Source organism: Phaethon lepturus, unplaced genomic scaffold (genome assembly GCF_000687285.1).
Source record: "Phaethon lepturus isolate BGI_N335 unplaced genomic scaffold, ASM68728v1 scaffold8449, whole genome shotgun sequence".
NCBI lineage: Eukaryota > Metazoa > Chordata > Aves > Phaethontiformes > Phaethontidae > Phaethon > Phaethon lepturus.
The window spans coordinates 73,370-96,819 of record NW_010561203.1 but is presented as its reverse complement, the minus strand read 5'-3'; the positions used below and the strand labels follow the sequence as shown (position 1 = coordinate 96,819).

Sequence of the window (23,450 nt, the reverse complement as noted above, 5' to 3'; positions counted from 1 at the left end):
CAGCTCTGTGTGCTCCTGTGGTGCTGGAGGATCAGCCCCAGTGCTCCCCTGCAGCATCCCCACTGCTCAGCCCACAGTCCCATCACCATCCATCTTTATCTTGGGGACTGCAAGTTAGATGTAGATGTGACTCAAGCTACCTCCAGCAGTGGGGACGAGCACACGTACACTGGTCCTGAGGCGCTCTCCTTTAGCTCTCATGTTGGTGACATGACACTGGCTGCACGGACCCATGAGGGACATAACTGTGCCCAGCAGCGTGGCCTGAAGACCATCAGCTGTGAGATCTTTGATGCTGCTCCATGTTCTGGAGAAAGTTACACCGATTTAGACTTAAAGAAAAGCCATCCAATGTTTGTCAGCTAACATGTCATGAGGGACAGAAACAGCCACTTGGAGGTCTTTCTGAATGTGTGAGCACATTATTAAAAACCAAAATCAGCTCAGTGATTAATAATCACATACCTGGAAAAAGAAATTTAAAATAACATCCTCTTCCCCTTAGCGGCCCACTCTGCCAGGAGTGACTCGATAGCCATATGGTGTACCTATCACTACAACGAGCAGGTCCGGATAACAGCGAAGGACTGGTTTGAGGGTGGGAAGCAGGCCTTCCCTGTCACTTGTAATCTTCTCACATCCAGAGGCATCTTAAGTCCTTTCTAAACACGTTGATACTGCCTGAAATTCACCGAAAAAAACAGCCTTTGTTTGTGTTAACAGGATGAGAAAGTGCAAGGCTTCCTGTTATGTGTGTGTGACAGCTATAGATTAGCAGAGACCTCTGGACAGGAAATCCGCCCAACTTCTGCAGTGTGACTCGTCTGAAGCTTAGGAGCTCTTTTTAGACTGAAGCACCAACAGAATGAGACGGTGCTGGCCAGAAAATGGGGGACACGCTGGAGAAGAGCTCTGAGGAGCCTGAGATCCCTTTGGACAATGAGTGTTCGACGAAAATGGGGGACCTGGTGGAAGTCTCGAGTAGTGAAAAGGTCAAGTTTGATGATACGGGACTCTCTCTGGTGCTCCAGAATGGCTTAGAGAACCTTCGGCTTGAAAACTCCCTTACAGATGTCATCCTGTGCGTGGACAGAAGGGAATTCTCCTGTCACCGAGTGGTCCTTGCTGCAGCAAGCAATTATTTCAGGTAAGGCATTTAAGAAACAAAACCAAGAAACTTACTTTGCTGCTTAGCCTTGAACTGCAGATCTCCAAGGAGCGTAAACTGGGTGCTAAACTCTGCAAATTTGCTGTAATTCCTGACACCTTTCAGCTCTTCTTTTAAAGTTGGAGACTTAAATGAGGCAGGTGCCAAGTTGTGGATTTGCCGGAGTTATCAGCACTCAGCAAGTCTGCTGGAGGCATGCAAAAAAATGGATGATGGCTGGCGGACAAGTGGGTGAGAAAATGATGTTTTAACCAAGTATCTGTAGCCCTTGCATTGTCCCTTTGGGATTCAGGCAATGAGGAATGTTCATGCAGATCATGCAGTATTTTTACTGAGATAGGAGTGGGTTTGTGGAACTTGATGATTTTTCCCATTACCATTCTGTGGTAAAAATATATGTTGCATAAAATTGTTGAGGAGGAAAGAGAAGGAATTTTCCATCATTCCTAGGAAAAATCAATTGCGATGGGAAATAACTGCTTGAAAGCAATTTTACCATTTCACCCCTTCCTTCTCGACCTCTTGAATTTTTCATTTTTTTAATACTACGATAGATAGTCTAGCTGAGACTACTGGCCAGCAAGAACAAATTTTAGACACACAGAGGAACTCAGTATCTGTTTTAACACAGATTTTCCATTATCGTTTAGACAATCACATTTGCATGGCTGGGATTTTTTTTTTCTTTTTTTACTACTAAAGTTGTCAGATGACTGAATAGCTACAGAGGAAACATGAGAAAAAAGAACCTGTGACCACTTGTGACATAAGCAGAAAGCTAATTTTAAGGGAGTCTAGTAAGCTTTGCTGGCAGTGCCTAGAAGAACGGTTCTGCTTTTATCATCTCGTAATAGATGTGGCCGTGAATATACAGAGATAAGTTTATTTCTACAGATAGACTGTCATCTAGATCACATATGTGAAAACATACAACTAAAAGCAGAGATGCCCCTTACCAGCAAGGACAGCAGATGCACAAATTAAAATAAGAATTACCATAATGTTACTTTGAAAAACAGCAATTCCTTTATCACCATGAGGAAAGGTGCTGCAATCAGAAGGGACCTCAACAATTAAAGCCAGGCAAGATAGTTTTCTGACAACTACTATTGGCCGCTTTTCCAGTGAGCCCTGAGCTGCACCGGCCCCTTGGAAGGAAGGGCAATACCTGGCTGGAGCGCATCTCATCCCAAGGCAACTGCACACGTGTATAGGGTCTGCCCCCGGGAGCTTGTGTTTGGCCTGGCTTCCCATGGAGTTGAGATTTATTATACCACACTGTCTGCCTGTCTGTCAGTGCCTCTTGTCACGACTCTTTGGGTTAGTTTCAGTCAAGTTTGGCAGAGCGTGGAAATCTCAAAACTGAAGTTCCCACAAGTTTGATGGAAATCAGTAGCCAGGCAGGGGAGAGATGCTGGGACTGGGAGCCCACAGTGCTCAGCTCGTAACGCGCACCACGTCCTGGCCCGCCAACATACGCAGCACCCAGAGCCAGCCAAAGCACACGCTGCCCTTGCTCGGCCTGACACAGGCAGCAAGCACAGAGCTGAGTGTCCTGAGAGGGATGGCGAAATGTGTGAGAGGAATAACGAGCGAGAATGGAGGGCTCAGGAAGGGGAAGCTGAGGTTACTGTGAAGAGGGAAAGGAGGACACGTGTCTGCAGGGAACGGAGCTTCACTAGTTCTACTACTTACAAGGCGGCTTGTCTCATCTTGCCATAACTCACTAGAAGCTGCATGGGCCCAAGGAAAGAAGAAATTCTTAAATCACACTATTCCTGTGAGTACTTTCCATGCTATTACAGGGCCTCTAACACCCGTACACAGGAACAAAGCAAAGGGACCCTGTGAGTCATGGGCTTCATTCCCCTGCAACAGCACGTTACACAACTCCCTCCTGAACACTGGGTGCCACAATGCAAGCAGCCCGTAGCAGCTGACTTACTTAAACACAACTAAACGACGTTAACAACTTCTAGTCCTTTCTTCAGCACTGCTTGAGAGTAGACAGACTAGTACATCTGACATGTCCTGCATCTATAGACATAGAAGCATTAACTCACCATTTACCCAGGTGAAGGTAACAAAGCAGAGAAGAAAAATACAAGCTGACCAAGGTGGAACAGTAGTTCTTTATTCCTGCACTGCCCAAGGTAGTGGGAGAATGCGGCTGGGAGAGGTTGAAGCAATATTTTCCAGAGCATCCTCAAACTCCAGCACGGTTGTTTGAAGTCAGGTTCGTAATTTCAGGCACAAGCACTCCAGTATGGGTGGGTGCTTAAAAAGTGCTTCACAAACTGCAACCCCTCATTTATTTCATTGAGATTTCTCCCTGCTTTTTCTAAATTTACCCTTTTTAAAAGTATCTAAATTTGACCCTGGGCCAAAGGTTCAGAAATGGTGTTTTAATCCCTAGGAGAGAAGCTCAGCCTGATCAGTCCTGAGTTTGTGTCAAGGTGTTCCCTCTGGCTGGCACACAGGGTGGGAATGAGGTCCACTCCATCTGAGCCGAAGGAAGGCCACTACAGGAGTCAGCCCTCCTGGACAGTACTGTCCTGTTCATCCCTGCCACCTTCTAGAGTACTAGTAGGAGAGCACGGTGCTTTAGATGTGTGATTTCTGCAGGTTGCAGCCATGTTCCATGAATCTGTACCCTACGAGATCCGGAGTGGATGGCAGCTCTAAGGCAATTTCACAGATTAGGAGACAGACAGGTGAAAGAACTGTGCAAAGTCTCCACCAGAATCCCGAGGCTGGTTTCTGAGCAGCCTTGCAGTGGTGTAACGCTGAGTATTGCTAACTGACCTCCATCAAACACTCCGGCTTTGCGGGGACGGAAGCGAGAGCTCTCACCTCCCCGAGAGGGATGGTTAAATACAAGACTGGAGTCACCAGTTTAAGAGATAAAAGGAACAAAAGCAGACAACACCTGCATCCTACAAGGGCCTATTTCTCATTCAGATGAAGCATTCAGCACCTATCAATCCTGTGCAATTGAAATCGCTGTGTTGTACAAACCTCCCTCTCCAGCTGAAATCCCATTCCCAGGAAGAAGTTGGTACTGAGGACGGTTGTTTCCAAACGGCCACCTGCCTGCACGCCCCGGACGTACGACATTCGACACTGCCAAAAGGGAGAGAAGCTAAGGAGAATCCTACACTTGTGTTCACTGAAGTTAAGGAGCATTTTGTCTTAATGCCTTTCAAATACTCTGATTTCAGTAGCAGCAGAAACTGGACCATGGAGCAGAGCAGTGAATCAAAGACCTATAACGAGCTGAGACGAGTGAAGGGAAAATGAGAATTTTGGCTGAATGTCTTTTCTGACAAGTAACATCTCTGCCCAAGTTTCCTGCTCAAAAGTTAGGTCTCTTTATCCAAAAGACAGTTTTATACACTGAGATAACTAATAGCAGCTCTCTTTTGCTATAAAATCTCTGCTGAGGAAGTAACAGGTAGCTCTCAGAGCAATGAGCAGCTGGTGTCTTCCATCCATTTGCCCTTCACCATGCCTAACTGCTTTGCAATAAAAACTGTTTACATCTTGGTTCCAGTAAGATGTGTCAATCAGGCAGCTTTATTCTGACACTGCTTTTACAAGAAAAGCATGGCCTAAGACTTTGGACTTCTATCCACTTCCCAGGTTGCACTGTCCTGTCAACATTGTACATGACTAATAAAGGGCTTGGTATGCAGGGTAAAGAGTGCTTCTAATTACACTTTAGATCTGCACATGTTTTTCACCAACACAGTTACAAGTAGACTCACATACTTCTAATCTGTTGAGCCACATTCCAAATGATGTGAAATCTCGCTGTCTGAATGCATTCATGCAGGATGGGACTGATCAATCTTCTAAATAAAAGGAAAAGCATTGGAAGAAATAGTTAAAACTATGAATTGAAAATGCAGATGAAGACGCGTGCGTTTGCCTTGCAGCTATCACAGTGCAAAGTGGATTTAAATAGCTCTTAGAGAAATTTCTGATTTCTGATGAAATATTTGACTAGTGCCAAAGGTGTGTATGGCAGTTGCCTTTCAACTGTGGTATTATCCACCACAGAAGAGGTGGTATCAACATGAATGAAATCATTGCGCTTTCTGGCTAACAGTAGTTCCAATTCATGATTATTCAAGTACTTCTCTAGCCAAGAGGTATCAACTCTACAATCCTACCAGAAGCTCCCAAAATTTAGCAGAGAAAAGCCAGCCTCTTAATTAGAAGAAAATCCATAAGCCATTCTCTCCTGGCCCATCCCTGGTATCAGTGGGGTCGAAGATATGTTGAGAAGCTTAAGGGTGAGGCTATCAGACATGTGGATCTGGTCTGGCCCTCAGGGACCAGGCTAAGCAGTCTTCTGCAGCTTGGAAGCACAGGCGTATTGACCTTGCCGAGGGTTATAAAGTACATGTGCTAAGTGTTAACAAAGTATGGAGAATGCCAGCGGCTTGGAGGTTTGAGCTTAATGAGCTGGGCCTGTACTAGAAACAGAAAGAATAAGAGCCTGTGAGAGGCCAGCAGGTGAGACATGCTCTGCAGCATCAGTCCAGACACCTACTCAGGCAAGGTCCCAGCTGCCTTTTGCTGTCAGAGAGGTCCAGGTCTACTGTAGAGTCCAGCTCTGCGGTATCCACCATGTGTGTATGCCTTATCAAACTCATGAGTAAAGGAGGTATGAAAGCAACAAAAGGATTTTCCTTGTAACTTTGCTACAGGACTAATTGCATAAAATATGAAGCAATTGGAGTATTCTGTGTTGAAATCTATATAGCCAAATGTTTTCAGAATGCCTCATCCTGGCTGGGATGCAGTAAAAGATAAATGTCTTTCTTTTCAGGGCCATGTTCTGCAATGATTTAAGAGAGAAATATGAAGAGAAGATCATACTTAAAGGAGTTGACGCAGAAACCATGAATATACTCTTGGACTACACCTACACCAGCAAGATGCTCATCACGAAGCAAAATGTACAGAAAGTCTTGGAAGCTGCCAGCCTCTTTCAGGTACAGATAACTCAAATGCACCGATCCAGTCTTGTTGCTCTGGCAACACCATGCCTTACCCTGGTTAATACACTGCAAACCTCTCTGATTTCATGGGTTGTGGAAGCATTTTGCTTCATATTTACTTACATTGTGGTAAAAAGACGGCAGTTGCAGCCACGTACTGGAATGCTGCTGCGCTGGGTGCTGTGCAAACAGGCAGACAGCCAGGCTCTGCCTGCAAGAGCTGCTCCCAAGTGCCGCCTGCCAGGCAGCAGGGTGGTGTTGCTGGGACAGTGATCCCCAAGGTTCGGGACAGCCTGCGAAGGCCGGTCACCCTCCGATCCAAAAGAGTTAGCGGGCAGTGGCTGGCATGGCTGGCCAGAGAAGGAAGCTAACTTTGTCTCTCCCTTTCCGTTGTTTTGAGATGGAGGCTCACCAGCCAAAGTTAGCATCCTCCTTTGTAGGACTCTATATAAAGGGTTTTAGTCATGACCTGGGACTTGTGGGAAGTCAGACTTGAGCAGCGTTACTCAGCCTGTGGTCCGTGAGGTATTCACGTGTCCGGTAAATCACCTGTGAGGTCTACCAAATTGCAGTCCCTGGTACCAAGCTGGAAATTGCTAACAAATTGCAACCAGCATAACCTGCCAAGTGCCAATGTGTGTATGTGTGTCCAGTCTTTTCATTAAGGAAGGCAAAGAAACACCTGACTCCATCATCATCATGGTTCATTATGAACTCCAGATTCTCAAATCTTACATGGGAGGTTTTGCTCTGAAATGAACCTGTGACCTTTGGGGCAATGGGAGCTGGTACTTGCTGTGGGGAGAGAAGGGAAAGTTATCACAAAGTGCTTCCCAAGGTAACTCAGAAAAGGTGGTGTAGCTTTAATGTCGCCTGGGGCTGTGGCAGTAACTTACTGACATTTTCAGCAGACCAATACTGCAAACTGGTAGCACTCAAAGGTTACTTTTGGTTCATTTTCAGGACACTTTTCTGTGTTCTTTTTGTTTTCTTCTGAACCTTTTTCCTTAGGATCATTCCTCAGTTTTTTTTTCTGAAACCATCAAAAGTATATACTTATGTTTTTTCCTTTCTCTCCCCTATTTTTCATTAAAATTAAGATTAAATTTGATTCCCAAGGCTGGTGCTTTAAGAAAACTATCAAATGCTGTTAGAGTAATGATAAAATAGTGACAGTGCCGTAAGCAAGAATGGTAAACTACAAAAACCTAGAACAGGAATGTTCAACTAAAAGCAGTGATCCCAAGTCTTACTGCAATGGTCTTGGACACTATCATGATTTATAAGGCCTTAAAGCCTCACATTATACACGGGTGAGGTTTTTGGCTGAAAATGTGTTTTGTGTAAAAAAGATTTAGTAGCTACTAGCATTCTGCCAGCTTGTCTCTGCTATTTATGCTGAAGAACAAACAGAAACAGTTGAAAGAGACAAATATCATCAGCTGAAAAGATTAATTCTGCAATTTATTGTAACATTTTTGTTTGGGAAATTCTTTCCTTTCCAATTAATGACATGTGAGAAAACCAAATTCCAAATAGAACTTTTTTATCTGTCTAGCAACAATTTTTGGCAGTACCTCTTTTCAATATCTCAGACTTGACAAAGAATCCAGAGAGAAGTAACTTGCACAGTTCTAGATATCCCAATATAGATACTCCATTTTCCTCTAGAAACTGTTTTTGAAAAAGTTTTACATAATTATGCCTTCTCTTCGTCCCTTCCAGTAAGTTTTGACCAAATGCAGCCAATACAGACAGCAGGAAGAGGTGGAAGGCTATTCAGAGAGAGCAGAAGTCCCTGCTGCAGTGTGCTTTGCGTACAGAGGTTTCCTCCTGGGGGAAGCAGGTGAAGGGTTTGGAACAGGGAGCTGCTGAACAGCTAAGCCTTACCCTGAAGTGACCCAGAAAATTTTTTTCCATGTAGAGCACAGTTGCAACATGAGTTCAATAGTCACCTCCTCTGTCTGGGCCAGTGGCTGCCCAGCTACCATGCTTGCAAGGCTGGTGCCCACCCAGGATACAGCCCAGCAGCCTCTGCCATCTGCACTGCTTGTGGAGCAGCTCATCCTCTCACCTCTTGGTAGGACCAAGATCTCAGCTGCTTCTCAAGGCTCAGGCAGAAAGCTCTGCTTCCCCTGTGGTAATTCAACAACGACCTTCAGACCTGTCTACACTCCTCCTGACCCCGGGAACCTCTGTATTACTCCACTCTCTCAGCATGACTTGGGTGAGGGTCCACGTCAGCTGCTTTGGTGGAAGCAGGCATAGTGGGAGGGAAGCAAGCTCCTGAGCAGAGGTAAAAGAAGCAGTATTGTCACGAAGGGCTGTGATGACCACTGCCATGGAAATGCCCGCTGTAGTGGGAACAGCGGGGGACGCCCCGAGCTGCCTCACTCTGACTGCTCTGAGCAGAGCAGGGCTGCTCTGCCCCCAGGGCACGGCTGAAGCACCACCAGCCCGATGGCCTTACTGCCTCCCAAAGCACCTCTCACCTTAATCCACTTTTCATGAACAAGACACCATCAGGAAAATACCTTGCCAATTGTCTGAAAGCCATCTTGTAGCCACTTAGCAGTGACCAGGCAGGGTGGCTGTTGCAGAATGACGGCAGTTACACCACAGCCACTGCGCAGTGCCAGCCGTGCCAGCCAAGAAGCCATGATTTGCTAACGAAGGGCTTCTGGGCAGCTCCAGGTTGAAGATGGGTTCGCAGGCTCAGAAAGCTGTCAGCTCCCCAGAGAGCCACCCTGCAAGGGTCACTGTGCCCCTTCACCGCCTGGCTGGCTCCCTGCGGGCGGGCTCCCTTGGGACGCAGGTGTTACTGCTGGGCCGGGACCTGCTGCCCCTGCAGCCACAGGCAGGCCGGGTGGCCGAGGGCAGCGCAGCTGCAGGGTGCAGGATCTGACCCCAAAGCGTGCTGCATACAGCGAGGGATTATGCATAAGAGCTCTTTCAGCCACTGTTCCCTTCCCTTTCTGGGGGTTATAGCAGGAGGCAGGGCTGCTGGCACTGCTTACACTAGACAGCCGAATCAAAGCTGGGACAACCAAGGACTTAAATGGGGAGAATAAATGTTATTCAGAGAGAAGCCAAGTATCCCAAGTAAGCATATGGGATATCTCTAGCAAGTAAAAACCTGGATTCAAAGGGGTCTTAGAAGAAGGACACAGTTACTGAAGAACCTGTTCCTAGGGAACAGGGCTTTTAAAATGCCTGGGGTGGCATTAGGAGGGGTACACGCCACAAGGAAAGAAGAAAATTTAGAGCTCTGCAAGAATAATCGGAGTAGATGAAGCAGAGGCTCAGGGGTTTTCCTCCTGGGTGCTCTCCTGAGTCACCTACTCTCATGGGACTGACTAAAGTATGCCCACCAAGTTTGGGGGGAGTTTTGGGGAGAGTTTTGTCTCTAAATGAAGGAATTGGTGGGGAGACAGCACAGCACCGAGACTAGGAGCAGCAGCCTTGATATGCTCCTGAGTGGTCCGACGTCTCTGGTTAAGACTTCAGTGGGGACTGTTTCTCACACTCACACCTCGCAGTTCCTCATTTGCCTGGCCACAAACACAGCTACCCAGCGTGATTAGTGGTGCCTGCGCGGCCGTTAGACCAATCTGCACTGTCGGGGAGAAAACCCGCTGGCGTCATCTGTGAGTATCACTCTTAACAAGCCATGCATAAATAATTAGAGCACTCTACAGTGGCTGGGCCGTAGGCTGGTGAGGATGTCATTTTGGGGTCTTTTCCCAGACTTGTGGATGACTTGCTGAGTGTCCTTGGCAAATGCCAGACTTGTTTTTTTGCATCTCGTTACTGCCAACTTTTAAAGGGCTAATGCTTAACCTGCTTCAGGTCTGAGGACTACTTGGTGTTGGATCCTTTCAGAGCCTCAGGGAAATGCACTGGTGAGTTCGAAGTGTTAGCCTTGTGTTAGCCCAGAGAACACGCCACGCGAGCGTGGCAGGCACCAAGGGGCCACCGTGCTCTGTCGCAGTGCTGCAGCATGCTGCTAACATATTTGTATCACAACAGCAGCAACATATTCTGAGATCTTGTGTACCCTTGTTCATCAACCCCAGTCGGTTGCATTTCTCTAAACTGTTGACCACATCTAAATGTAAAACAGGAACCAGGTAGTCTGTATGCAGTGTCTGCGATCGCTCAGCTCTGGTAAACAGTCTAAATCTGTCAACATGACAGCGCCGGGTCTGGAAGGTTCCACCCTAATTACTGAAACAAATCTACATACTACAGTGTTTAAAAATGTTTCACTTCCTCTTTGCCCTTAAATTACTGTCGTGCAACTTTTCCCAGTGGGACAGAACGAGTTAAAATGGCTTGCTTGCTGATGCTGGAAGGAAAAAGGACCCAAAAAGCACAGACGGAAATGCACAGCATCAGTTCTGACCCGTCTTTATGTATGTCGCTGTTTGCACCGCTCAGTGGCAAAACCAACACGAAATACTGATGCTCTGTCCACATGTGAAATCACAGAGGTGACAGAAAGCCCAGGATGAAGCACTGTAACTTATCAGTTCTACCCAAAACTGGTTCACAATTCATGAATAATCATCAGCAACCGAGCTGACATCGTAATTCATGGCAAATGCCCCGCAGACATCTGTGGTCCAGGATCTGCATATTTGGGACCCTCAGGTGGGTCTATTGTGCAAAGGAAATTAATGAGAGTAGTTGTGATGCCCTGTTGAATGAAAACATGGGAAGTTCTTTGATTAAGCAGACTCTGTGTGTAAAATGCACATCTTCGTTCTTTTGAACCAACGGTGATGACAAGGAAAACAAAGGTCACTAAAATGCCGAAGGCCTCCCCCACAACAGACACTTGCCAGACAACCCTGGCTGTCAGGCAACTCAAAGATTTGCTGATGGTCAATCTCTTCCTGCCATGTACTCCAGTACAGGACAGCATGCCCATACACTCTTGGGGGGCTGCATTTTGGCCCAAACCTCCCACCAGCCTTGCAAGGCCTCAGACACGTTCAGAGTTTGGATGGTGGGAGCATAAATGCAGACAGTGGTCACCTTGCACTCCAAAACCAGACTTCCTTCTAGTTGATCTGAGCTAACATGCAAGATGAAGCAGGGTAAACACATCTGAAGCCTGGGGACCTTATCTGTGCTTTGTACCTCCATGGTTGCTAGTGCTTTGAGATCTCATGGAGGCAAGGGGAATGGTAGAAAACCCTTTATCTTTGTGAAACAAATAAAATATGTCACAGGTCTTCTGTGTCCCGCAAGAGGGAAAATGAGCAATATGGATGCAGAGTGAGAAAAAACAGTGGGAGGAAGAAATTTTCATTTCAGACTGCAGATTCTGGGAGATACCTGCCCTCATATGACTGATTTCTTGTCTCCCCCAGCTCTTTGCTGTACTGCGCACGGCCGATTGGGGCCCAGCCCCAAAGTTCCATAGCTTTCCTATGATATGGTCATACAAGTAACCAGTCTGTGCTTATGCATGCGTTTTCTGTCCACAGTTCCTTCGTATGGTAGATGCTTGTGCCAGTTTTCTCACTGAAGCCCTCCAGCCGGAGAACTGCGTTGGCATCCTGAGGCTGGCTGACGCCCACTCCCTGCACAGCCTGAAACAACAAGTGCAGAACTACATTATCCAGAACTTCACCCAGGTCCTGAACTATGAGGAGTTCCTGGAGCTGCCGGCTGACATTCTCTGCAGCACGCTGAAGAGTGATGACCTCTATGTCACGGAAGAGGCACAGGTGTTCGAAACTGTAATGAACTGGGTTCGTTACAAGGAGTCAGAAAGGTTTCCTCTCCTGCCGTATGTGCTGGAAAATGTCCGGTTGCCCCTCTTGGACCCCTGGTATTTCGTAGAGACTGTTGAAGCTGATCAACTCATTAGACAGTGCCCAGATGTCTTTCCTTTGCTCCAGGAAGCAAGAATGTACCATCTGTCAGGCAATGAGGTGAGTAAAAAAGGAAGGTATTTGCTGCTCTTTCTAGATGTCTCATGCTTCTGTTCAAAAATCCCATCGGAAGGAGTACTATGAGGCAGAAAAAGGTGCTCACACTGAAGTTTCACTAAGTGGTGTTACTGAAAAGTCAAGGTGGGCCTCACCAGTTATCCTGCTGATTTAGTGAGTTTAGAAGCTTTTGGCAGGTTGTTTTAAAACAAAGTATACAGTTTCCTGTTTATGAACATCTGAGCTCAACCCTTCATACACACACTTGCGCAGCTAAACAAAGACCCCAGGTGACTTTCCTAGTAAAAAGGCAAATGGTGTTACTCCTGACATCTGACTCTCTTAGCTATTATTTCAAGCCTAAGAAAGGAAGAATAATTTTCCCACTAAACTGTGTCACAGCCTGTAATGACTCTTTAAAATCTGAATATGTACTATCTCCATCTGTTACTTATGGGGGGAAACGTTTCAGAGAGAGGGAACCTTCCATGAAGAAGACAGTCTTTTCCCAGAGGAGAGGTCTGCCTATCTTCCTCCTTTGCAGAGTTCCCTGCAGGCAAAGAGACAGGTTCATCCTGAGATTCAGTCGAGTCCTGTTCTGCCTGCTGAAGGTAGGCTGTAGTGGATCTCCAGTTTTTCAATTCCCTGTCCTCTTTGGAAAGTTAGGTATCCGTCGCATCTCCTGGCCTGAAATATGGGGTAGAGGGGAGAGCAACCAGAGGTCAGATTTCACAACAGGAGCAAAGGTACGTGAGCGTCTGAGTAAACGTGTGTGCCTCCTCAGTCAGAGTCAGAGGAAGGTAGGAGGCCTCAGGATCACTTGTGGATCCATCGCTAACAGTGCATGTGTCACTGGCAGAGGGGGAGAGACCAAGGGCTCTTTGTGCCGGTGACTGCGTAAGACAGTACACGACAACCCAGGGCAGTGCTGGCCAGTCTGGTGGGAACTCCTTGAGGAAGCCTTGCCCCACTTAGCAGTGCTGTCGGGTCTATGCAGGATAGATAACCATGCAGGATAGATAAAAGGAGTGTTGCTCAGGGCTGAACACTCATTACACTCATCTTCAAAGGGGCAGCCGTCAGAGGCAGCCCTGCCAGCTATCCTGCCCGGGGCTAATGCCTGGCAATGGTGACAGACGGGTTAAAAACAAAATTCTGAAAGCTGACAAGTTCCGGGACAGATGTTAAAAAAAATTGCCTAATAATTTGCTAAACATAGGGTAAGTACAAGATTTATGTCTGTGTAAGTAGTATTTTTTAATATAGATAAATTATGCCAATTTATAGAAACATGTTAAAAGTAGAAAGAGAAGTAAAACTGTAAGCAAGCTGCCTACTGTCACAGCATTTAACCTGTGGATCCACGGACTGCTTCTCTGGGGTATGCAGAAGGTAACAACTGCAATTACTGCAGAGGAGTGCAGACCTCTCCCAGCAGACTTTGAGGGTCTGCAAATTGGCAAATGCCCTGTGATACAGCGTAAGCCAAGAAACAACTTTCTGTGTTCCCCATGCCTTTTACACTGCATTTCTTCCAGTATGAAAAATTGGGGGTTAGCAGAGGATAAAGAAGGTTACCTCAGGACACTAATGCACTCATACCTCAGGACATACCTCAGGACACTAATGCACTCATTTCCACTTGCTTGCAAGTATTTCCTCCAAGTAGAACACAGGTTTCCAAGCACACCCTGCATTCTTTGCTCCTGGGGAACCATCTACCCGGGAAGTGACTTTTTCCAGTGTCCCTGAAACAAAGACCTGGTCAATAAACTGAGCCAACAGGCAGTAAATTAGAGCTAACCACGTTTCAGAGCCTGGTGCTGACTTTAAGTAAATCTTCTAATTTTGCCTTAAAATTAAGGCTTGTAAACAAAGAAAGAAATAAAAAAAAAAACCCAGTTAAGAATTGTTATTGCTTTGACACTTTAACATATCTCTTCAGGACAAATCATGAGAGCACTTATTTTCTGCTAGCACTAACTGCAGTCTTGCTCTCTCCAATCTCCCCAGGGCATATGCAAACCTTGGGGCCCTCCTTCCTTGCCCTCACTCTGTCAGCCCAAATAAAACCTGTCCTTCTCAGCTGTCTCACATTCACCCAGCCTTGTCACTAGTGCTCACCTTCATAGCTCTTGGTGGCACCCTGGGAATTTTCAAGAGGACCTGAAAGGATCCTAGCAGGTAGGCAAAAGCAACTAAGTCTAGTTTTGGAGAAGTCCTGATGAAAGAGGGATACAGCAACCTGTACTGAATGCTTCCAGGATGCTTTCAAGGCTTTCAGCTTAGAGAGCACTTGATAATTGGATCAGCTGATGTAAGCCAGTTGTGATCTGCAAAACAGGTAATCAGAAAAAAGGTCACCAGACCTTTCTGTAATTGTAGGTGTAAGTGCCCTGTGTACTCACTCTGTCTTGCTTGCATTTAGATTATTACGGAAAGAACCAAGCCCAGGATGCACGAGTTCCAGTCTGAGGTGTTTATGATCATAGGGGGCTGTACAAAAGATGAGAAGTTTGTAGCAGAAGTGACTTGCCTGGATCCTTTGAGGCGAAGCCGTCTGGAAGTAGCAAAATTACCAATCACAGAGCAGGAGACGGAGAATGAGAACAAAAAATGGGTGGAGTTTGCATGCATTACGCTAAAAAATGAAGTCTACATATCGGGTAAGGAACGAGACATTGGGAATGGAAGAGGGGAGCAGAGGTTTCTCACAATTGTTTCCAGCTTTTACCAAGAGCATGCTCGAGGCAGCTTTAGGACAATTAAGCACTACAGGTATTCCTAATGCTTTGGCTTCGAACAGGCTCCAGAGAAGCACAGGACACAGCCTAGCCCTGGTTTTAGCACAGGATTCCTTTTCAAACGATATTAATCTATATGCATGGCTACTTCTGTGCAGCACCCTAAAACATTTAGTTACTGTGGTCATGGAAGGGCCCCTGAAAACAGTTTATCAAACATAAAATGAAGAATAATTGCTCCGGCGTCTTCTTGTAACAAGTCCATTTGCAGCTCCAAATGCATAAGCAAAATCCTGCCAGAGTCTGACTCATTCTGCAAGGATCAGTCAAGAACCTGCAGGGAACAGTCACCGCTGTTTGGCTGCTACCTGAAAACTACACTTTCAGGAGCACCTCAACAGTGGATCAGACAGGACGCTGGAAGGGCCCACTTGCTAACGGCAATATTAACTGTCAAAGATGGAACCCAATGGTCCAGACACACAGCATGGGTTTGAACGTAACATTTGCAGGCCGTCATCCTGCAAGCTTCAGGATGCACTTTTAACTTCCCACACAAATACAGTTGAGCTTCATGTAGGGAATCTGTAGATTCCTGTAGAATGTAGAATGTAGATCCTGGAATCAGACAGGACGCTGGAAGGGCCCACTTGCTAACGGCAATATTAACTGTCAAAGATGGAACCCAATGGTCCAGACACACAGCATGGGTTTGAACGTAACATTTGCAGGCCGTCATCCTGCAAGCTTCAGGATGCACTTTTAACTTCCCACACAAATACAGTTGAGCTTCATGTAGGGGTTTGATCCTGGAGCTGCAGAGTTTTTACTTTGATGACCAAAAAGGTTAAACTCAAGCTTGCTAGTCAGTTTGACAGCTGGTTTTGATGGCCTGTCAAAAACAAGTTTGATGATCTCGTTCTGTTTTCCAAAGGAAAAGGGATAGCAAGCTGATAATCACTGTTGCGTTACAGACCATGATACGGAGCAGTGCCTCCATGGGTAGGACACTTTCTCCCACAAAATTATCCACCAAATTCAATGTTTGCTTAAAACAGAACAGTAGAAAGAAGGAGGGAGGGCTAAAGTGTGAATGCTTTTCTTAAGTATGAATAATGGTCCCTTGCCTTTATTCAAATATCTTCCATTGCATTCTCCCTTTTTGGAACAGACATATTTTTATCACCTCATTCCAATTTAAAGTTCATTAAATCTTTATCCTGGAATAAGAATTAAATTATTCCTTCCCTAGTTAGAAATAAAGGAGGTTTTTCCTTTCAGTCCACCATAGGGAGTTCCTTTTTACGCTGGTGACAGACTCTCTATTAAAAGTTAGCTGAGGGGAACCTATGTCAAACTTCCCGGCTAGGGAACATCACTCACACCTTCACACCCTTGAGTTGAGAGGTCTCTTTTACATTTGCCTTTATTCTCTTACCCTTTCCTCTCTTTCAAGGTCATAGGCTTTTCGCTTCCTCTTATTCTTGACATCTTTTCCAGTGTCTCTTCTCCGCTTTTCTTTTATGCTCTATTCAGGCTATCTCTCTCCCCTGCTATGGTGAGTCTAAGCTGGCTTTCCTCTTGCTGCTATTCTCACATGGCTGCTGTTCTCACAGGACCTCTTTCTTCCTTCTCTGCTTCATTTCGTATCTTTGACTCCCTCCTTCAATTCCCTCTCAACCTTTCTCCTATCTGCTTTTCACCCTTCCCACCCAAATAAAGGGCTGAGTGGACCAAAGTCAGTAAGTTTCCTTCCAGCTAAACCAAATTATTAGTGGCTTAATCCCAATTAAACATCTGCCTCCTCCTGTTTGTCCTTCCACTCGTTTTCTTTCTTTTAGCTCCTGTGACTTTCCTAATTTGACCTCCCCTCCCACATGCTCATTTCCCTCCGCATCTGGGTACAGTTTGGAGTCTTCCCTGCTCTTGTAGCATCTGAACAACAGGAAAGTTCTTTGCACAAAATTATGACTACTTTTAGATCACCATTTCCCTGAACAGTTTAAATGCTTTGACTAGATGGACTGAAACACTACATTTGTAGTAGTAGTAGTAACTACAAATGACATGAATTATCACTCACCATTCTGTTACTTTTACTAATTCAGTTACAATTTTTCCTCAGATTAGAAAGAACTGTGGTTTAGAGAAAGAACAGAAACAAACTAAACCTCCAGTTCTCTCAAAAATCTCTCCCTGACCCCTGATGTGGGGCAAATTCACCCACCCGGTCCAGTTCAGGCTCTTACCAGAGTTTCAGCCTGTGCAGGAAAGAACAAGCTCGTGGAAAAGGGAAACTTCAAGGGAGGGTAAGGGGAACACCTGCAGTTCCTCAGCCCCATTGTAGCCATGAATGCCGCATTCAGGCCCTTCAGCCACTTCAGCTATTTGAGTGCAAATAAAATTCAACGCATACATGTGAAAAATACTGAGACAAAAGTGTTACAAACTACTCTTTCTAGCATGCTAATTATCTCCTATTCAATCTGCTATTTGGCCCAGAGATGAGCTCCATCACTTTGCAGTGATCTGGCTGCAGTACAGAATACCAATGAAGGCAGGCACTTTCTCAATGGAATATGAATTCTCTTTTCAGTATATTCACCAGTGAAGCAAATGTTTAAGCAGGTTGCAGATGATGGAATAAGCTACTCATTCTGTAAATGTGATTTCAGGCTTAACTAGTTCCATTTGTATTGCAGTTACATCAAAAATTATATGCAAACAAAAGTGCTTGTTTAAAACACTGCTCTCCGCTTTAGCATGAGTAAAGATTCACTTGAAAGTCAGCTCTAGAATGAGTTTGCAGGGTCCAATTCTGTTCTTCAATCTATAAATATGAAGCAAATCCGAGTCAGTAGAGAAAGAGATCAGAAGGAGAGGTACAAAAATGAGATCCCAGCCATATGATCTCAAGGCTGAATAGTAAAATGTCTAACATGTCATGCAGGACTACTATCCATCAGGAGTTCAGAGTCAGGTCTTCTATTTTATGATGTAAACCGCTAGGCTAGCTGACTGGATCTACCCTGCGCAAACTGGCAGGTTCCCAGTGCAGGCCTGTCTTCGAGGGATTTGGCACTAGCAACAGCAGCATCCTCCGCTACCTTCTTTAAATCTTGTTTATTTGTCACTTCCCAGCATCCTGCAAAGCTCTGGTGGTGCACAAAAATCGCCTGCGTATCATCATGCTGTGTGTGGTTGGTCATTCACTCAGTATTAGTGTGAAAGCGGTTGTGGTCTCGTAAAGTGGGGGACAGTTTATTGAATATTTGTCTGTGGAAATTGTTCAGAGTTTCCTTCACTATTAAGTAACCTAAATGCAGAAATTTTCTTCTTGTATAACAGGGCCAGGCCATTGGTGTAGGTAATTAAGAAGCTAATGATAAGGACCAATAATTTATTTTCAGTTGGGAGAGAACATTTTTAAATTTAAACATATTGGAGATTTTAAGTAAATACAAGCTATGCTATCATATTTACATGTGTCATGTACACCGCAGGTGGCAAAGAAACAAAGCATGATGTCTGGAAATACAACGCTTCCATCAACAAATGGATACAAATCGAGTATCTAAATATTGGGCGATGGAGGCATAAAATGGCTGTGTTGGGTGGCAAAGTATATGTCATTGGAGGGTTTGATGGCATGCAGAGAATCAACAGCATGGAAGCATATGATCCCTTTCATAACTGCTGGTCAGAGGTAAGATACTGTATCACATTACATTTTACTCCTTTGGAACATTTTAATCAGAAGATGTTTGGGCTTGGTATCATAAAAAAGAACCAGACAGGATCTAATACAATTATTTTAAGTATTTTATTATTATTATCTGGTCTTTAAAAACTCTAAATATTTTTTCTATAGAAATATGTATCCTTCAGAAAGTGAAAATCAAGGATTGCCTGCCAATCATTGCCTGTGAGACATCTAATGCCTAACTTTCCTTTTCTTAGTTGGCTTTTAAAGCTAGTAGTCCATGAATCAGTGAGTAAGAATATAGTATACACGAACCAGACCACAGGCTGAAAACTACTGCTATGATACATAATATATATAATGTGTTTATCAACCTGTGCATTATTTACGGTATGTGTTATACAGTTAAGTTGAAAGTACAGGTTTCAAGGTAAACAGAATAGAAAAAAAAAGTTCTACTAACTGTACTTCAAGCAATGAGGAGAGTATTAGGCAGCCAATTAACCCATGAAATTAATGAGATTAGGCATCATAATGGCAGATACAAACCCTAGTTTTTAGATGATACAAAGCAATGCAAAGGAATCTGCAAGTAGAAAGATCAGTATGAACAAGTTTCTTGTGTTTTTTCAATGTACATAAGTATACAAAGGAGATTTGGGGCATTTCTGACATTTCCTACGTTTTGAATTGTTGACAATGTAATTTTAGTAACAGAATTTGAACAGAGCATATTTTTATTAAGGGGTTTACAGTCTTAAGAAAAAGCTGAAACATACTTCTCCCTTATCCCTAGAAACATCATCTTCTGAACCCTATTGATCATCTTAAATGGTTGTCTGACTTAAACCACAGACTCCCACCCCGTAGGCATCATTCTGACTACTTGAAATCAAAATGGTTACTAATGATTTTCACGGTCACACAGGCTGCCCCCCTTATGGTCAATGTAAGCTCCTTTGCAGCAGCGAGCTACAAGAAGAAACTCTACGTGATCGGGGGAGGACCCAACGGGAAGCTGGCAACAGACAAGACTCAGTGCTACGATCCTGCAACCAACACCTGGAGCCTGAAAGCTGCCATGCCAGTGGAAGCCAAATGCATCAATGCTGCAAGTTTCCGTGATCACATTTATGTTGTGGGTAGGTGAAGCATTAATGTTCCTTCTTGTCTAGATACAGCAGGGCTTGTTTCTGTGTGTTAGTTTTACCCACAAACTCTATGGAGTGCAATCAAATGGTCAGATGACTCTTCCTATTCAGCTTAGTGAGGGATGGGAATCCAGCACATTCACAAACAGTAGTGAAGAGTCACCAAATCAAACTCCCTGTTAGCGTGGTAGGTATTTCGGAAAGCTGGAGCTAGCCCAGAGACAACTTAAAGCCTCCAAAGGTGAGTTCCCAGTGGCAAGGCCATGACCTCACATCTACATCATGTCCCCTCTCCTCTCTGGGGGTGTTACACAGCCCACTATGTACAGGATTTAGGTAGGAATATGAGTGACTTGGAGCAGGTCATGGGAACAGAGCCACTGATACCCAAAGACCCAGACCTCTTCACTAGATTGTGCTTGGGGTTAATTCAGTCAATTGCCAGAACTGGAAGCAAAGATGGAAGAACAAGAGTTTAATGGTGGTGAGCTGAACTGTGGAGGAATTAAGGAGCCTTCCAGATGGTGCTGGAAAAACCAAAAGAAGGAGAGAGGAACATTTGCTTCCAGAACAGGAGCTCTGAAGACTACCGGCCCGCCAGCCCTGGCGCAGAAAGTTTCTCATTTGCACCATAATCAATATGGTGCTGAGGGCTGGCATAGAGCCAGGGTATCACCAAATAGTAAATGGTGTTCTGAAGGGAGATTTATAATGCCCGTGTGTGTGCACATGTATATATATGTACGCATGCACCTTGTGTGTATGTAAATACCTTGTGCTTCTCCTCAGCACAGGGATTGACATCACCCTCTTCGTACAAGATGAAAGACAGAAAGAGAAGGCATAACTTACGGGCTAGCTGATACAACTCCCGATAAAATTTGACGCCATACTCCAGTTACTCCAGTTTATTCAGCAAGTTTCACCAATAAACCTACTGTTTCCCTATCTGAGAAACAAATCTAGTTCAATCTGGATAGAAATCAGCCCCACCTGAGGTTTAAAAGATAAAAGAGCATTTGGTTGCTGCATCGAAAGCAATCAAATTACCCAGACCGATGAACTACCAACTGCCAGATGAATCACGGTAGCTAACGTGTATGTTTTCAGTCTGCTCCAATTGGGAAATAAAACTTGTTTAAGACACCTCACAGTGACCTGATCACCCCTGAAGTACTGGAGTTGCACTGGATCATCAAAACCAATATTTATTATAACTACATTGGATAAATGCTCACTTTGCCAGCAGGTAGAATCCCAGGCGTTGTTGCAACTCATCAATAAGACATGGCTTTAAGGTTTCCCCAGCCCTATTCTATACACTTGAAGGCAGACCCAGTCCCTGCAAATTTCAGAATAAGAAGCAATCAGGTGTTGGTACTCTCAGGAGGGAATATATTTCCATAGCCTTTCTTGGGTATTGACCATTTTTCAAAAGAAAAGCACCCTGCAAAATTGGAAAAAGTGCACAGAAAGTTCAAAGAATCACTGCAGGTTTGGGAAACATGGGGAAACTGAAGGTCACTCTCTGTTTAGCTTATCCATAAGAAGATTACGAGTTCAGTCCGACAAACCCCTAGATGAGGAATGGGCTTTTGAAAACAGCCAGCTCCAGGCAGAAGAAGGTTTGATGGGTAAATGGACACTGAAGTTAGAGGAGTCAGTGAAGACATCATATACCCATTTCTAATAGTGACAGCTTACCACACCTAGTCCTTCATGATTTAAGCTCTTCTAAACAAGATGGCTTTTTCTAAAGTTGTGTCCTTAGCTGGAGGAGCAGGTATGAGAAAGGTCTATTGCTGGATACACTGTGGTCACACTGCATGACCACAGCAGTTTGTTCTGGCCTTAAATTCCACAGCCTTATGAACAATGAGTGGCCTTCTGCGGATCTGGCTTTCAAAACAATAAAGTATCCTGTGACCTTGTTTTTTCTTAGCTTTGGGGCATAAATCATTCTTACGAATGTCAGGAATGGAGTCGTGTTGAAGTGGGTGGTTTAGTTAAAATCTCGTACAGGAATGGTCTGTGCAAACTGATATCCATTTCCTCTCCAGGTGGGGCAATGAAAGCACTCTACTCCTACAGCCCTGAGGAAGACACATGGTGCCTGGTGACTCAGTTCACCCATGAGAGAGCCAGTTGTGGGATTTCTCCTTGCAACAACAAGCTGTTTATCACCGGGGGCCGAGATGAAAAGAACGAAGTCATTGCAACAGTGCTGTGCTGGGACCCCGAAACTCAGAAGCTGACAGAAGAGTGTGTCCTGCCTCGGGGGGTGTCTCATCACGGGAGCGTTACCCTCAGGAAGTCTTACACTCACATCCGCAGGATTGTGCCTGGGGCAGTTTCTGTCTGACTGTAGGAGAACTGCAAAGAAACCCAATACCTCCATGCCCCTGTGGCACAGTTTTTATCTGCCGGTAGCAATGGATGGAAATACTGCCACTAGGGTCCTCTGGGGAGTATCTGTATATACGCTCAGCCCTTGCATTTCCCCTGTACAGAATATCCTTAAATTATCTTAATTCCTTCCCTCCACAGAAAAACAAAGGGACCAGCTGTAGTTTACTCCTGCCAACACAATACCTCCAATCAGGCAAAGAAATGAATGTGATGTGTAGGTGGGAAATTTACTTCCCAGCTATATCTGCCCTGAAACATGCTTGAACTGGCTCAGCCCGGTCCTGAAGTTTGTTCAACTATTTATTGTGTTAAGTTGGATTTGCAGCACTGCTTTTTGGAATGAAAGATTTGTAACTTTGGTGAAATGTAACATCGTTTCTTCCAAAGCTGTGCTTTTTTTCCAGTGGTTGGCACGTTAGATTAAGTTAAAACTGTTTTATTTGTTTGTGTGTTTGTTTGCTTGAAGACACTTTGTTGGTTTTTCAGTTCTGCGTGATCAAAAATATCCCTCTCAGTTTGCAAACCTTGCTGTCATTCCCAAGAGACTGCATAGGCTGCAAATATAAATGAACGCTAATCTGGTTCCACTGAACATTCATTGTAGCTGTTTTCTAATAAAGCAGACCAAAACCTAGTTTCCTTTTTGTTCTATTCTGAGGTGGTTTACTGTTCTGCCTGAAGGGCTTTTTCCTCTCACTGTTGCTGTACACATGGGTGTCCCCACTGCTTGCATCCCTGCCTCCATCCCCACTGGGTGGCAGTGCTCTCCCAGGATTTTTCTCACGGGTTTTAATTTCCTGGAATGCAAACGGACAGAACAGTCTGCTGGAGAGAAAAACAGTTCCAGGTACTGTTCCCAGCCTGATTCCTGGGACCATCACATGCTGTACCAGAAGGAGCAAACGTTCAACAGGCCAGGAGGGCCCGAGTCACAAGTCCCGGTATCTGGGTCAGTTGTAGAGAAAGAAAAATAAACATTGCAGAGGTCACACCCGGGACGCTCTGGGACACTCTTGGCCAAAGGCTGGGAACATATTCCTGTCCCTCCTCCCCTGCCTAGTTGCTGGAAAGAGCCAACTCACCATTAAATCAGGACAGAAAACACTGTGCAAAACAAATCTGTCCCAAGCAGAGAGCAGTGACTCCTTTCCAGATTTTCTCCCTCTCTGTGATGTGTTCTTTTGCCTTATACAGTATTAAAAATAACATTTCTCTCATGCTGGGCTGAGAAAAAATGTGGGTTCCTGAATTTCAGCACATTAATGCCAGAGTGCTCAGCGGTACGGCAGCACCTGCAGACTGTGCTGGTGAGTTTGCCGTGCAG

At 45.0% G+C, this 23,450-nt stretch overlaps 1 protein-coding gene across 1 annotated transcript; it reads left to right on the top strand.

Moving 5' to 3' along the window:
- The first annotated feature begins 792 nt into the window (after nucleotides 1–792).
- Nucleotides 793–22,766, top strand: KLHL6 (kelch-like family member 6). The gene is made up of 7 exons (XM_010293917.1): nucleotides 793–1,147; nucleotides 6,006–6,171; nucleotides 11,673–12,122; nucleotides 14,548–14,785; nucleotides 18,367–18,569; nucleotides 19,495–19,708; nucleotides 21,778–22,766. Exons 1-7 carry the CDS (start codon nucleotides 888–890, stop codon nucleotides 22,077–22,079), a joined length of 1,833 nt encoding a protein of 610 aa, XP_010292219.1. The 5' UTR covers nucleotides 793–887; the 3' UTR covers nucleotides 22,080–22,766.
- Nucleotides 22,767–23,450: the final 684 nt, after the last annotated feature.